Source organism: Pteropus alecto, unplaced genomic scaffold, assembly GCF_000325575.1.
Source record: "Pteropus alecto unplaced genomic scaffold, ASM32557v1 scaffold164, whole genome shotgun sequence".
Lineage (NCBI taxonomy): Eukaryota > Metazoa > Chordata > Mammalia > Chiroptera > Pteropodidae > Pteropus > Pteropus alecto.
The window spans coordinates 24,644,752-24,662,377 of NW_006439568.1; the positions used below are offsets into that span (position 1 = coordinate 24,644,752).

At 36.0% G+C, this 17,626-nt stretch overlaps 1 protein-coding gene across 3 annotated transcripts in view; it reads right to left on the reverse strand.

Annotated features, from left to right (window-relative positions):
• Window positions 1–17,626, reverse strand: part of CPQ (carboxypeptidase Q) — a 344,157-nt gene that overhangs the window by 216,781 nt on the left and 109,750 nt on the right. For all 3 annotated transcript variants that reach the window (XM_025050147.1, XM_025050148.1, XM_025050149.1), the window contains one exon: window positions 10,084–10,291. In XM_025050147.1, the coding sequence (XP_024905915.1) occupies window positions 10,084–10,291 (208 nt within the window). The remainder of the gene's footprint in view (window positions 1–10,083; window positions 10,292–17,626) is intronic.

The window sequence follows — 17,626 nt, forward strand, 5'->3', positions numbered from 1 at the left end:
GATGTGAATAGCAATTGTCTTGAGTTAATGTGTTTCTTCGTAAAAATTCTTTTCATTTTTTTTTAATTTTTCAAATGAATAAGAATTAATTTTATATTAAAACCAAACTTAAATAATAAATGGAATCTTTCTACCAGGAGCCACCATTAACTCTAGTAAACTGTGGAGCTGGAACTGGGATGCAAAGAGATTTTTGCAACACAAATATGAAGGTTTAGTTTATGGGCCTGCCACAGTGGGTAACGCAGGGGTAGCACTCAATAAATAGTCAATGAATGAGATATGGCATAGAATAACAAGTCAATTTGGGCAATTCTCTTTTTAAAAATTTCAGTTGGTTAGCATGATGCCAAGCAAAACACATAATTGGTTATAAAATGTTAATTTCTACCTGATTGTTGCAGCACAACTGGGAGAGTGAAATCCTGGAGAAAATCCAGGTGTTCTTCATTAGCTATTTCTTGGCCCTACATTTAAGCTTCAGGTTTTCAAAACACAAACCCAGACAGTTTAGTGAACTAACCACATAGGGAGGCGGCTATTTGGATAGCCTGGACTTCCCTTTCAATAAAGACTTATACAGTACTATTTTTGTTTTAATTTTTGAACTAAATATTTTAATGTTTTAATTGCCTTCCTATCTTCTTAAATAGTCCATATGGAACTTAATGTCTTTCAGACTTAAGTCACTCTTAGGAACATTAGTTGCTACATTATCACATAAAGTAGCCGGTTCTTAGTGAGATTCTCATACTCCAAATGCCATGATTTCTGAGTTGTGAGGTTTTTGTCTTGTCCTTTATTTGTAGTTTCTAAAATGTGGCCTTGCTGCAGCACAGTTTTGTACTTTTTTGCACACTTTTCTATTTGCCCAGAACATCCCCTAATACATTCTTTGCCCATGTATTAAATTCCTACTCATCTTTCCCATCATTCGGTAGCCAGTTGTCCTGACAGTCCAGACACAGGTACTCCTTACTATGTATCTTGTATTACTTGATTGCTGTATTAGTTCACCCCAAAAGTTTGTGGCTCAAAATAATACATATTTATTCTCTCATAATTTTTGTGGGTCAAGAATTTGGGAGTGGCTTAGCCAGGTGGTTCTGGCTCAGGGTCAAGATGTTGGCTAGGGTTGCAGTCATCTGAAGACTTGACTGGAGCTGTTGGTTCCACTTGCTGGCTAATTTGTGCTGGTTGATAACAGACCTCTCCACAACATGGTAGCTGGCTTCAACCAGAGTGAGTGACCCAAGAGAAAGAACAAGGAGGAAGCCCCATTGCTTTTTATGTTCTAATCTCAGACATCGTATATCATCATTTCTGCCACATTCTATTCATTAGAAGTAAATAACTAAGTACAACCAACATGTAGAGGAAGAGAATCCAGCCTCATCTATTAAAAGAATTTGTGGACATATTTTACAACCACCATAACTGCATTATATTATAATATTTTACTTAAACATTTTCATTTTTAGGTTGTGTTTTTATGGCATTCCTAAAGCATTTATTTGATGCTGTATTAAACTGCAGGGCTCTGGGCAGTGACTACAGCAAGTTAAAGAGGTATCAAATTTTGAATCTTATCTCCCACTTGCTAGAAGTATGTCTGACTTTAGTCATTTACTCTGAATCTCAGCTTCTTCATCTTTAAAGTAGAAAATGTAATAATCGGCCCTGCTGTCAGGATTAAATGGGATAAAATAGGTGAGAGTACACTGTAGACTGTAAAGTACAGCACGTTAGTACTAGGCCAGCCAGCATACAGCACTGCAGGCCCTACATCAGTGCTGTATAGCCCGAGTTCCAGAATTCACTGCCTACTTTACTCAGCCACCATGCCAGGACCCCTTTATCATCTTTCTTCTTTGCCGCAGAATATTTCCCAAGCTTATAACAGAGTTCTACACATAGTAGGTATTCAATAAGCTGTTGATTATGATGCTGATAGTTGTCCTGGTTTTCTTTTCATTTAGGGTAAAACAGGAAACTAAGTAGCAACATTTCACAAACTAGAACAGAAAGGGACTAAGAATCACAGGATACTTAATTGTTAATTAATTAAACAATTAATTAACATAAAAATTGAGTTTAACTCTTAGATCTGCCACACTGAAGCTCTGTGAACTTTGTGATCTCTCCAAGCCTTAGTTTCTTCATCCAGAACATGGGGATAACAGCATTGCTTATTTGACAAGGTCATAGTGAAGATTAAAGGAGAAAATGCATGACAAGCATATAGAATACTGTCTGTCACATAATAAGTACTCCATAAGTGTAGATTATTACTCATTTTATGATTAGTATTAAATGGCTCCTTATTAATAAGGGAAAGGTGTTCAAATCTATGAAAGATGGCATCCTCCTACTTTGCAAGTCCCATTCTGGCACACTAAGATGATTTATTGAATATAGGAAAGAGTACTCTCTAAGGTTTGCCTTGCCTACCTGGGTGGCTATCTATCTAAAACAGCCTGTCTGGCCTGAACTATTTCCATTTGCTGTCTTTATGAGCCCAGAGGCATGCCCAGCCATGAGCACATTTGAGAAATTTGAAAAATAAACAACGAAATGTCTCATACTTGCCACACATGTATTTTTCCTTTCATGATTTAGATTGGCTGGTTCTAAGCCATAAAAAGTTTATAATAAGAAAGAAAAAAAGAATAAAATTTGCCAGCTTAAAACTCTTTAACCTCACCCCTCAAAACTTTGCAACTCAAGGTTAAGATGTGAATGAATGTTCCAACCAACATGTTCATGAAAGATTTAATAATTACTTTGCTTATGAAACTTTAAACAGCTGCTTAAGTTAGTAAAAAGCCTCCCACCCAGGCAGAATAACTTGCTGTACCCATTAAGAAGGTTTTGCAAATCAACAGACTACATATTTAGATGAAAGGCAAAGCTGCATTTGCTACAAAGCCTCTAACCAATTATGTACGGAATGGGTTTGCTCGCCAGGTCAATCAGGTTTTGTTCATTCCTTCAACAAGGGTCTTGACAGCATCAACATTAAAGCTGTTTCCGAAGGGACTGCTGAGTATTTCAATAATTTATTTTTTTAAAAAAACGGACTTGGAAATTATAGGAGGTCACATCGCATTCCTTAAAAAAAGAATACTACTACTCTTTGGGCTTTCATATATACTTCTCCATCTGCTTGGATTATTTCCCATCCCGACTCCATCCCCATAAGCTTTAGCATGGCTAGCTACTCATGTTTTAACTACTCATGCTGGAGGAATAAGCTGGATCGCTCCAGAAAGCATTCCTTGACCTCCTTGACCAAGATAATTCCCCTGAAATGAGCCCCTGTCATACCGTATAGTTGCTATGTTGTATCATTTACCATCTTCTTTTGCTGTTACTTTTTTACTTTCCCATCTCTACTATGACACCGCAAGTGTTGTGAGGGCAATTTGATATAAACAACATAAAGTAGAAGCTCTATGTTGTCCTGTAGAATTAATGAATGACTTTTCCTACTTAACCAAAGTGTACTTTTCCTTCTTTTTCTCTCTATATCCCAACTTTATCAACTCTTGCCAATTTTTCCTAAATATTTCATAAATATTTCTCGAATCCTTCTCTTTTCTACCTGTTTCAACCATCTTAGTTCAAGTCCTATCTCCTAACTGGATTTCAGTCTTTGTCCCTTCAAATGTATACAGTGGCCAGAGTGAACTCATCTGCAAATCTACTGTGAAAATCCTTCAGTGACTCTCTAGTGCCAACCAGACAAAGCCCCAGAACTTCACACAGCCTGCCACGCCTTCTATAGTTCGTCCTTCCTGCTGTGTCCCTCCTCTATCTCAGCTCCTTGCTCTTGCATAAGCTCTTCCTCTCCAGAGAAGGCTAATATTTATTGAGGGTCAGAGAGGCAAAATAACCTACCAGCAAAATATAAGAGGTGGGATTTGAATTCTGTAGGCTATGTTTCTTACTAAGTGCAGTGCTATACTGCCCACCCAAGGCTATTGCTATAACCCTTGTGCCTGACACAAACCAGATACTCAATAAATGTGTTGAATAAATGAATAGTTGAAAAAATGAATATAAAAATGAATATGTAAATGGATGTAAAAACCAACAAAACACAAGCTACCCAATGGATCTTATGCCTCTATCCTACATTCTCAAAAGGTTTGTGGAATACTGCAAAACTGCTGCTTATAAATTCCCAGTGCACATGAATACATTGAAGACTAAGAAGTGGCACATACAAAAGAAGAGGCAGTTTATTTAACTTTTCCAATAGAAGAGCTCCTAACTGTATTTGAACGAAGAATATAAAAAACAAAAACATCTACCAATACCTCTAATCTCTGAAATAATGAAAGGGCTCCCATTGTGTCTTATTACCATCTAATATTATATAGTGTATACAACCAGTGTGATGATAATCTCCAGTATTTTTTTTTAATAATAGAATTTTAGGGCTGGAAATGACCTTCATCTTTTCCAGACAAAGTCCCCCATCCTATAGTTGAAAGATTAAGTGGCCAGAAGCCACTCAGCTTATTCGTGACAGAAATAAAATCAGAAGCAAGGTATGGAAAAATCCACCCAGTATTCTTTCTACTACTCCACACCAGTGATTCGCAATCTAGAGTGACTTTGTCCCAGACATTTGCAATGTTTGGAGTCATTTTTGATGGTCATGGTTATAGGTAATGGGTGAAGATGCTACTAAATATTCTACAATACACAGGGCAGATCTCCACAACAAAAAATTATTTAGTCCAAATATCAACAGTGATGATGTTGAGAAACCCTGCTCCACAATAAGATAAAACAGAAAAATAAATTGTTCAGTTAAAAAAAAAAACTAAAGTTTTCATTTCAGTGTTTCCCACTAGCCTGTATAAGTGCTGCATTACATTTGAAATAATACTGGCATATGAAACTGAAATTGTTTTTCGAATCCATGAAAATAACTTCTGTAGGAAAAAGGCATGTATAAAAAAATAATTTCACTTATCAGGGCTTTATCAAAATGGATTTTGATATTATCAAACCAAAGAAAAAAGTCTAAAACATTTTTCTTTTCCACACAAATCCATCATAAGATTTCCTGAATATGTTAACATTTTTAAAATATCGCATTTATTAAGCAATTCTCATAATATCGCATTTATTAAGCAATTCTCATAATGAGGAGCAAAAGCAATGGGCTAGCACCAAGAGTCAACATTGGGGAATTTGCTATCATGAGAGAGCTTCCACCACACATTTTAGGTAATTTGCCCTCTTGTCAGGTTAATTTGAGAACAACCCTCCTTCTGTGTTTGTTTGCTCGTTTGAGTGAGATACCCTGGAAACATCATAAACTAAGCCTGGGAAAGGGCTATTCGGGCTACTATCAGGACAGGGTCCTTCCCCCTTACACTGGGCGCTACACAGAGGATGCCCACAAGGCAGCCCCTGATTCACAAGAAGCAACTCGTTCTCAGGAGTACTGTCTCACCAGTTTCCTCGTTAGGTTAATGTACTGTGGTTGTATGAGATGTCATCACTGGGGAAGCCAGTCAAAGGGTACACTCAAACATTCGGCACTATTTTTGAAATTTCTTGTGATTCTAAAATTATTTCAAAATTACAAGTTTTGGAGTTTTTTAAATGATATAATTGATAATACATCTATTTTGGCTTTGTTGGTGTTCCTCTGCTAAACCAGAAGCATCTAATTCCATGATTGGTGAGAGTGAAAGGGTATGAACAGGGGCACAAGGGAATGGCATCATAAAGAGTCATTAATATCACAGAAGTGCTTCATCCATCAGATCCTTTTCCAAAGTGACAAGCTGCTAAAAAAGGATGAGGTCCAAGAAAGACTTGATGGAAGGAGGATGCATAGAAGAAATGGATCAAGCACAGGTGGGTTTCCCAGGTGATAATCCTCTGAGAGTTCTAAAGAAACTCCGAGACAAGAGACTATTTATGAGGGCTCTTTGTGCCTAAGAAAGAGATGCCAGGAGGAAAAGCATGAAAGTAAGACACGATTTCTCCTATGTAATGACTTGGTAGGAATGGCACTGCCTATATCCAGTGCCATTCCTACCAAGTCATTACACTGCCTATATCAAGCTAAGGTATGCCCATGCATAATGGAATATCTTTGGGGTAGAAAGAAATGAGAGTCAGGGAATCTGGAGTCACATTCCAGGTGCATTCCTCTCACGTATTTATTGATCCCTGGGACAAGTCACTGATGGATTCAGTTTCCTCACCTGAAGGTCAGGGAATTGGGATTGGATTGCTAAGACCCCTAGCTCTCTGTCTCTGCCTCTGTCTAAGACTATTTAAGTCTTAGGCACACCTCTATTGATTTGATAAAAAATAAAATTTATTCGTGGGTAGCAACAAGTTTCCTACGAATTTTCCAATTCAAATGAACTCTTTAATGAGGGGAGTAGAAATAATATTGCCATTTTAGCACCAGGGACTATAAACTCAGAGTCAAAAAGCTCTCTTCACTCTCTCAGACTCATTCTCAACTGCGGATGGGCCTCAAAGATACAATGGTTTCCCAGCGGGGAAGCTGAGAGCAAGGAGTTGAGGCCTAATGTCAGAGCTCTCAGAGGACTGCTTTCCCCCAAGGAAATGCACTCCCTCAAATTGTTCAGAGTCCACTGAACCCTCCAGAACGTGCCCAAATCACAGAGAAGCAGTTTCTGAAGAGGTCAAAGTGGAGAAATTGGGGCTTGGAGGAGCCAAAACATGACACTGTGGGTTCTTTAGGAAGAAAGTAGGATTTATGTGTATAATACTCCTACTCTGCCATTTTCACATATTGAAACCCAGTAAAGTTTTTGTATTATTGGCATTTTTTAAAGTATGTGGTTAATTCAGTCCAGGCTTATGGTATGATTATGCAATAGGGTTTTAAACTGTGTTAATGCTTCATCAATCATATATACACTTTCCAGAGCTGATATTCACCACACCTTGTTTATGATTCTTAGGCCAAATTAAAAGGATTCTTTATGTGCTAATTGCTTTCCTTTCATTAAGGTGTTGTGCATGAATAATGAGCTATAATGGGTCGTGCTGGGTGTTAAAGCTGTAATAGTATCAATCAGCCACTGTGTGTTAGCCCACCTTCAAGTCACCCAGGATGTTCACCTTGCAAGCAGAATAATGAGAACTTCAGTATAACCTCTTATTTTCTAGAGATAATTTTCATTGCAATTAATTTGCTCAGTGTTATTTAGCACTATCCTTTAGTACAGTATGGAGCAAGGTAGTAAAGTTAGTCAACCTGAACTATCAAGACCAATATTTATGTCACTGTCAACACTACCGATAATTAAAAATAAAATTGAATGATTTTAGAAAAGTTTACCAGAATTTAGGTGAGTTGAACTCCCTCATTGGCCAATGAAAGACAGGTTCTTAGCTGGGTTTTGATTCTCTATTATACGTTTCCTTTCCCTCTTTCTTCACTCTCATTTCTTGCTTATTTATGAATAGTACTATATCATTTCCTCTGAACTATAACTGCCTCCCATTTAACCCTCCCAAACTCTCCTTCCTCTTAGTATCTTTCCTATTTTGCTCACCTCTCTGATCACTCATCCTGGCATTTATCTTTATCATAACCTTCATCCTATAGGGAATAGGAGAGAGGGCCTGACAGCAGAAAAACACTATGTGGAGAACTGTGTTTTACAAGATAACTCTGAGCTGCATTGTAAAAATATAGAAGTAGGGGAAAGCTCAGAAGAAAAAAAATTAAGAGGGAAATAGCAAGGGCCTGAATTAGGATAATAATGGCAGTAACGGATTTTTTGTTGTTGTTGTTAAATATGCTGAAAGACTAAATAGGATGTAGTACTTGGCTGTAGGACAGTGATAAAAAGGAGAGAATGAAAAACATATGAAGTTTTCTAACTGTGCTGATTGGTACAGATTGTTCCTTTAACAGAGATCACCAACTAAAGTATGAAGGAGTGGAGGTGTTCAGCTTTGGACATGCATTTAGGGGTGATGTCTAATATGCCAATGGACAATTAGTATTCTAAATGGGCAGGAAAACTTCTAGATTTAAAGAGAATGGACATAAAGAAAATCCTCCAACCATTTTCTCCTTTACTTCCTCTCTTCATTTTACTGAAACAAAATATGTGTTGAGAAGCTATTGCATGTCAAGGCCTAGGACAGGAATTAGTGAGAAAAAAAAATAAAGGACAGAAATAAAAAGAGTCTATTCAAAGTATTTTCTGGTGGGAGATGACACCATAATAATGGCATAAAGGGCTAGAATGAGGGGAGTGTTACCAGAGGAGGCTTCATGGGAGATGGCATTGATCAAGGATGGAGTGTGCATATTCAGGTTCTTTAAGTCACCTTATACCCGGAATAGGGAACAAACCCATGCTTGCCACTTCCCTTCACTGTCTGGACCTAGCTCTGGGGATCCAGGCAGGCTATAAAACAGAAGTCTTTCCAAAATACAGCCACATGGACTTCACTGTACTGCCCTCCTCTATATTCCTTCTGTGGAAGTAATACTGTGACTTCTTTGTGAGAGAACTTTTGTTAATCTACTTTTTTACATCTTGGTAACAAAGTATTTATGCCCAACTTGTGGAAGGCTATGCAACACTATGGTAGGAGTGAAAGTTTAATCCTCAACCCTGGGACCTCTCTGGAATCTCCCTACTACCGCCATAGAATATGGAGATCAAAGCATCTTCACAGCAATCAGAGTATTTTAAAATTCTGGCTGGCCAGCAATCCTACTTCTAAGCATTTATCCAAAGAGAAATGAAAACATATCCACAGAAAGACTTGCACAAGAATATTCACAGTTTTATTCATAACAGTCAAACACTAGAAATCACCCTAATGGCCAACAACTGCTGAATAGACAAACTGTGGTCTATCTATACACTGAAATACTACTCAGCATTAAGGAATGGACAACTGACACGACATGGATGAATCTCAAAAGCATTATACTGAGTGAAAGAAGTCAGACACGAAAGATTACACATTCTATGATTCCACTTATAGAAATTCTAGAGAAGAAAAACTATAGTTCCAGAAAGCAGATCTGGATGTGAAAGAGGCAGGGGAGTCAAGGAGGAAAGGGATTGCAAAGGGGTACAAGGGAATGTACACGGCAGTGGAAAATTTTACGTGATTGTGGTAGTGGTTACATTACTGTATAGATTTTTCAAAACTCATCAAATTTGGTAAATTTACATTATGTAGATTATATCTCAATAAAGCTAATTATTTTTTAAAAATCAGGCTGGGCTGAGGAGTAGGCCCATGTATTCCCAGCCAGAAGATGCCAGTGGCCCTCAGAAGCTGTCTGATCCAGCACTGGCTCAGCCCTCTGGCCTCTGCAGCCCTGAGAACTCCTCTGCTTTAATGCTTTAGCCACAGACCATGATCCCCCTGAATGCCTCAGACAAAGGCCCCCAATGACTCATGCTCTAAGACTCAGAGAATAAGTAACTTGCCAAAGTTATTTGACCTTCAGCCAGTATATAGTCTGGACATGCCTCTAGGATTATTTGATTTTCAAACTTTGATTAAAAAAAAAAAAAAAACCTCTGGAAATTGTACATAAACTGTGGTTTAAAGCTTAGTTTAATATTCGTAAGGTCTCAGCTTTGAGTCCTTTCTCAGTCACTTACAGGTTGTGTGGACCTTAGGCAAGTGAATTTCCCTCTACATTAGTTTTCTCACCTATAAAATGAAGAAAATAGATCCTATTTCACTGAGCTTTGAAAGGATCAAATAAGATAGTTCATACAAAAAAGCACAATAACTATTAGTTATTGGTATGATCTCAAATGCCGAGCTGGCACCAAATGGAATGCATACAACATATATGTACAAATATTGCTCTCAGCTATTCAGAGGTTGAATTTCCACACAATGGACCCCATTCGACCTCTCAATTAGTCCTGCCTTTCTTCAGTCTGTGTAGTAAAACTTTTCAATGTAGCAAACTTTTGAAAGTGTCTGCTGTTAATGAGTCTACAAGGACCATCCCTGCAGACCCAACTCTCTTGACCACAACTCCCAATTCCCAGACATCTTATTGCCTCCTTCACTCACCTGATCTGGATACTTGCTACCAACGATCTCTGCTACAGTGTTGAAGGAATTAGCATCTGGGTAGTTCTGTGCCCCCATCTTCAGCTGAATGATAATTCTGCTCCCACGAGAAACCATCCTTGACATCAATTCTGCATCTTCTACTGTAATACAGGCTGTTGGGATCTTTGGCACACCATCCTGGTATTCCTGAACACCTGTGTGAGGACTTGAGAAAATAAGCCACCAGGTTACCTTGAAAGCAGAAATGAACCACAAGTATATTTTAAGCATCTGTATCTGACATTTGACTTTCACTGAACTTTGTTCACATATGAGAAGTAGAACGAGTGGGAAATATTATTTTATTTGATTGTGATATGAACATAAGTTTTCTTTTTGGTAAAAATAACAGAAACTTCAACTTAATAATCACCTCATTGAAAACATTACATGAAATTTATTTTGATAATTTGGATGATCCTTTAAAGTTGCAAATTGCCTCAAACCTGGAAGAACATTAAGAGTATCTTCAGGACTAAGAGGTGAACACATGGGTTCCAGGAGACAAAGAGAACTCTGAAGTCCATCAGGGCTACGGACCGGAAGACCTATACAACTGGAAGAAAACTAGCCCAGGTACACTCAGCTCTCTGGTCACTGACAGGCTCTGGGGCTACTCTCTTCCCACCCAAACAAAGAGGTCAGAATATGCAGCCTGGAATTGGTGGTAGAACGCTTTGCAGGAAAACTATGGGACAATGAAAAATGTTTGTGCTCCTATGAAGGAAAGTGCTGAATACATCCAGGACCCCGATTGCTCTGTGTTAAGAAAAAGAACACTATCATAATTTTGGCAATAAAGGAGAAATATTATCCTGATTTGTTAAATTTTTCCTGCTAATTTCAAGATGCTTCTTACATTACTTGAAATGCTTATAATCGAAGTTTATGTTAATCTACTATTGATTCAACCTCTGTGTTAATCAAGTTTATCAAATTCATTTTCTAAAATTGCTGTCCCTTTTTACCCTTGTAGTGCAACTCCAAAGCTTCCCAGATCACAACTCCTTCATAACCAAGCAGGCACAGCTTCTGAGTGCACACTGGTATCCTGTCGGTCTATTCCCATCTTCTGTCAAAGCACAAATTAATAGCTTCCCTTTTTAAATTATTTTTTCTTTTCATATCTCCATATTTATTTCAGATTGTCTCATATTTAAAAACCTTTCTCCTCCTTTCAGCCACAATGCATTTCTCTCCTAAAGAAGTGACTCCAACCTCCATGTGCATAAACACAATGATCCCTTATCATAATTGCTTTCTTGGTGTGACTGTATTGTTGTGACACATCAGGTGACTATTTACTGACTTAGAGAAATTGCATAGCCAAATGATTAAGAATAGGCTCAGGAGCAAAACTGTCTGGGTTCAAATCTGGGCTCCGCCACTTATTGCTAATTAACCTTGGTCAAGTTATACATCTTTGCTTCAGTGGCTCCATCTATAAATTGAGGTGATAATAACACCTATTTCACAGTTATTTCACAGATTCAATTAATTTATACAAGCAAATCACTTAAACTAGAACATAGTAAGCACCTGATAAATGCTAAAACTTTATTTTATGGATGTCTGTTACATTATCCCTGTAGAGACTGTCTAATCTCAAGTACTACCATTTGAGTACACCTTTTATGAATATTTCTTAAATGTTTACTGGACATGTTATTCTTCATCGAGGGAGACACAAATGACTTATAAACTCAAAATGTATAATACAGAAACCCTGAATCTGAATCTCTACTCTGGAATATGCCTAATCTACCCTGAATGCTGGTTCAGGGCAGGCTATGGAGTTACGTAACCTAGGTCAAATCCTGGCTCTCCCATTCTCTGTCTGCATGACACTAAGCAATTTAGATTACCACTCTGTTTCTAAGTTTCCACAGCTGTAAAGTGGAGAATAATATTAGTATTGACCTCATAAGATTAATATGAGGAATAAAAGAGTATATGTAAAGGATTTAAAAGTGTGTGGCATGTAGTAATTATTTAGTAAACATTGTTTGTTGTTTTTATTTCCTCAGTGCTAATTTTTCCCACTGAGTTGATTGAGTGACTAATGACCAGAAGTACTTTGAAACATGTAGGAAGACAACCTAAATATTTATTATTCATATTACCTTACGTGATGTCTGAGACTCAACAAACTCTCCTTGTTCTCAGACTCTCTTACTCAATGGAGGTCAGTATAATACTTCTTAATAGGCTCTTTAAATAATTTTTCTAAACAAATTTGTACTAATATGCTACAGGTAAGAATTCTTAAAGTGACAGTGAGCAGGGCATGTACCCACGGCTTCAATAAGGAAAATGGCACTGAAAGGAATCTTCCAACTGTGGTTCTGAATTCAAGATATAAAAGCCTTATAATTTGCTTCTGTAATTAAGCATGTCTTCCAGTGGTGGAGTATCTAGCACTGTTTAGTAGAAGTAAGTAGAATGAAGATTCCACAGTTTTATTTGTAGTCCTGTACCTTCCCTATAATTGTCTTATAGGGAATGATCAGTATAAACACTACCTTCCTGCCCCCATTTACAAGTCCCACCTGCAATTTAACAATAGCAAAAGGTAAACTATAAAGGAAGCCATAAAAAAATCAAAATAAGTATATTTAAAGATTAATACCAATTCTTTATAAACTCTTCCAAAAAATATAGGAGGTAGGAATACTTCCCAACTCATTCTACAAGGCCACTATTACTAACACCAAAACCAGACAAAAGACATTGCAAGAAAACTACAGACCAATATCTCTTATTAATATAAATACAAAAAATCATTAACAAAATATTAGCAAACTGACACCAGCAACATAAAACATATGAAAAGTATTGTACACCATGACAAAAGGAGATTTATCCCAGAAATGCAACTTTGGTTTAACATCCCAAAATCAATCAAAAACAAAGTGGTAGACTCATACATCCAAATTTCAAAACATACTACAAATCTATAGTAATCAATAGAGTGTGATACTGGTATAAGGATAGACATACCGATCAATAGAATAAAATTAACTACAGAAATGAACCTTTATAAGAATGGTTAATTCGGTTCAACAAGGGTGCCAATACAATTGGAATAAAAAAATATTTTCAACAAATGGTGCTGGGGCCAACCTGATATCCACATGCAAAAAAAAAAATAAAGGTGCACCCTTATATTATAAAACCTACAAAAACCAGCTCAAAATGAATCACAGACCTAAGTGTAAGAGTTAAAGCATACAATTTCACAAACTTGCATAAAGAAATTCCTTCCTAGATATAACACCAAAATCATATGCAACGAAAGAAAAAATAGATAAATTGAATCATCAAAACTATAAACTTTTGTATTTCAAGAGACACTATCAAAAAGTGAAAAGGCAATCCACAGAATGGGAGAAAATATTTGCAAATCACATACCTAATGAGGTACCTGTATCTAAAATATATAAAAAATTTAAAACTTAATAATAAAAAGGCAACCCAATTAAAAAATGAGTAAAGAATTTGAATAGGCTTTCTCCAAACAAGATAAACAACTGATAATAACCACATGAAAAGATGCTGAACATCAACTGCGGTAAAGGAAATGCAATTAACACTGCAATGAAATGTCACTTTACACCCACTATGATGGCTACCATCAAAAAGACAGATAAAAACTAAGTACTGGCAAGGTTATGGAAAAATTTGAACCCCTGTACATTATTAATGGAAATGTAAAATGTTGTAGTCACTTTGCAAAACAATCTGACAGGTCCTTTAAAAGTTAAATATGTAGTTACCATATGACCCAGCAACTCTACTCCTAGGTATATACTCAAGAGAAATGAAAATATATGTTCATACACAATATTACACACAAATGTTCATAGCAACATTATTCATAACAGTCAAAAGGTGAAAACAATCCTAATGTCCATCAACTAATGAATGGATAAACAAAAATGTGGTATACCCATACAATGGAATATTAATCAGCAATAAAGAAATGATGTTCTTGTATATGATACAACATGAATGAACTGTGAAAATATTATCATAAGTGAAAGAAATCAGTCACAGAGGATCACATGTCATAAGATTCTCTTTATATAAAAAGTCCAGAATAAGCAAATCCATAGAGGCAAAAAGTAAATTTTAACTTGCCTAGAGCTAGTGGGGGAAGGGAGAAGCAGCAAAGAGGAATGAATGCTAATAGGTATAGGGTTTCTTTTGGGGATGATGAAAATGTTCTAAAATTAGATAGTGATGGTAGTTGCACAACTCTGTGGATATACAAAAAACCACCAAACTGAGTGTTAAAGGGGTAAATTGTATGGTATATGAATTATATCCCAATAAAAATTCTAAAATATCAAAATAAGAATCTTAAAGTCTTCGATTTATCTTTAAGGAGAAAATCCTGGTATCTTTTTCATTCAAAACTCATGCTTCCATAAACCTAGCTTATGAGATGTATGGAAACAAAGCTTGATGAATACTGTGCTTACCCTATAGTATACCTAAATATAAATGAACACATAAAAACATAAGTTTAAATAAATTTTTCAAATTTAATTAAATTTCTGTATATCTTATATAAAGTGACATAACTGAAGTCAGTTGAATATTTCCTGTTTACATAAGTGCAATATTTAAACAAAATAAGCTTGAAATTTCCCACCTGATTATCACATATCAATCAAACTCCCTTAATGCTAGTCACTTCTGACTAGTTGTTTATCAAAAGTACCATACACGTTATAAAAATTTTAGCTATTTTTAATTCTGTTTCTGAGCATTTCGAAATTTGCAAAGCTCAAATCAACCCTTGAAAGTGGGTGTCAGCTTATATGTTAAATAACCAACAAGAGGACAATTATGTATCCCTACTGAGAATATGCAGGTTTTCACATGGGCATATAATACATTGACTAAAGTAAAATTATTTCCAACACTTGTAATATTTCCTAAAGAAAGGGTCTGGAGGTGGGAATGGTTGTAAGACTTGTGAGCTTTCGAAGTTATAATCTTGTTTCTATGAGGGTTTTTTTTTTTTTACGTCTTTATTAGTACAGTTAAAAGAGCACTTATTCTGTTTATTAGAAAGGTTTATTTGATTTAAAAATCAGTTTGAAAATAACTCTCAAAAAATTACAGTTGACTGTTAATGTTTTTAGATCTAGCACCTTAAGAGTAAATTCATCTCAGACTTTTACACTGTCGTTAACAATAAAGAGTAAATTAATCTCAGATGTTTATACTGTCATTAATGACACAAAAGCAAAAGGATTCATTTACATCACAATTTCACAAAAGGAAAACATTCAAATATTTCCAACTCTCACAAGTGAAAAAAAACCTGAACAAGAGAGAAAAGGTAGGACTAAATGTCATTTTCAATTTCTGTGGTTTAGTTGAAATAGCATAAGAGAGACAGGAAAAAGTCAAATTCTTGAATTCTATTCCACATTGATGACAGATTCTGTGAACGAAATTTAACCAATGTGTTTAATATCTTATCTTCACCGATAGATCCCAGTAAGGAGCCTATTACAAGCACAGATCAGATATACCTTCTTTTTCTCTAAAACACAGTAATGTAAAGGAGATTCAAAAGTACAAGAAGATAACTGCCTATGAAATAAATATAAGAGAATTAAAAATAGCTAAAATTTTTATATTTAATATTTTGTCATCTATAAAATATAGCATAAATGTTAGTTTTTATTATTATATATTTTTAACTTAAAGTAAACATCACAAAATATATTTGGTCTTTTTTTCCATTTTGACTTCATTCTTCTGTATGTTACAATTACTGCTAGCTTATACCAGTTTCATCTTACTTTTGGCTTTTCTTCCTTATTTTCTTCTCTAATCTCTATAATTTTTAAAAGAAAGATTTGTTTGTGTATTAAGCAAAAACAAAAACTTAACTTAGAACAACAATAGTGTTAAAATGAATAATTTATTTAATAAAGATGATAAATATAAATAAGATATAGAACATAAAATCATTTAGGAAATGAAGATGGTAACCTTAATCAATGAAATGCTCTGTCTATATTACCAACTGAATATTGTTCTCAGTTTAAGCCCCAGTGGGATACAATTCTGACTAACTGAACTGAAATGTATTTAAATATCATCTAACCCAGAACACTGTCTTCTCACTCAAAATATCCTAAATTTCTATTATTAACTCTGTTAAACTATGTCACTCTCTCATTAACCTCAGAGCCCCAACATCCTCCTGTTAGAACAGAACTAACATAAAGCTCATAGCACATGCTAGGGACTGAATGTGTGTGCACCCCTTCTCAAATCATATGTTGGAATCCTAACCACCATGGTGACAGTATTAGGAGGTGGAGCCTTTGGGAAGTGATTAGGTCATGAGGACAGAGCCCTCTTGAGTAGGATTGGTACCCTTATAAAAAAGGCTCCAGGGAGATCCCTCGCCCCTTCCACCATGTGAGATTACTGTGAAAAGACAGCAATTTAAGAAATCAGGCTCCCAACAAACACCAAATCTGCCAACACCGAGATCTGGGATTTCCCAGAATTTAGAACTGTGAGAAATAAATATTTGTTGTTTATAAGCTACCCAGTCTATGATATTTTTTTTTAATAACAGCCTGAACAAACTAAACAGCCCATTTTATTGGAAGGGAAACAAAATAAAGACACTTGATTGATTAAAACTCTGGAAAAACTGGTGATTGGTTTCTTTCTCAACATGAGGAAAATAATTTTAAAAGCAAAGCATCAGCTAAATATTGAAGGAGAAACAAGAGAACCATGTTTTCAACGTGTGTTCCACAGAATACTAGGCCTAAGAAACTACATGGGAGAGACGTTTCCATGGTTAAATAAAGTCACAAAACACTGGGCACTACTGCACCATTTTGAGAAGCCCATTAGCCTATGGTAGGCTCTGACAAGTAATATATTTAAGAAACGTGTTTACTAAGCATTTCCCAACCTTAACTGACTGTAGAACCCCTTTTTCATGTAACACTTTTATCATCTCATAGACTTATCTGAGAAATACATTTTATAAAATGTTAATTCACTCTTCTTTAAGGAGGACCAAAATAAGGCTAGCAATAGTATTTCCCACCTATGTAATGTAGAGATCTTTCTACAGCTAGAAAGTAAGTTTCAAATCTAAGTATGGTTCATAAAATCTTTTGTAATCTGGCCCTGATTAATTTATTTTCTTATCCTCTACCACTCTCTTTACATAAACACAAATACACCCCACCCACATTGACTTCTTACCATCCTCAAACGATGCCTTTCCCTTTATCACATGGAGCCTTGATACATGCTGCTGCCTCCATCTGAACTGTTCACTCTCTCATGCAATGCCTGGGCATTTTCCTTCAAGGTTCAATTCAAATGGCCATTCCTCTGTAAACCATTGGGTCAAAGGAGAGACTCACTCCCTGTATAACCATTTCTGTCCTAGTCAGGTTTCATCCAATCAATAAAACATGAGTGGAGCAAAAATGTTGAGTAA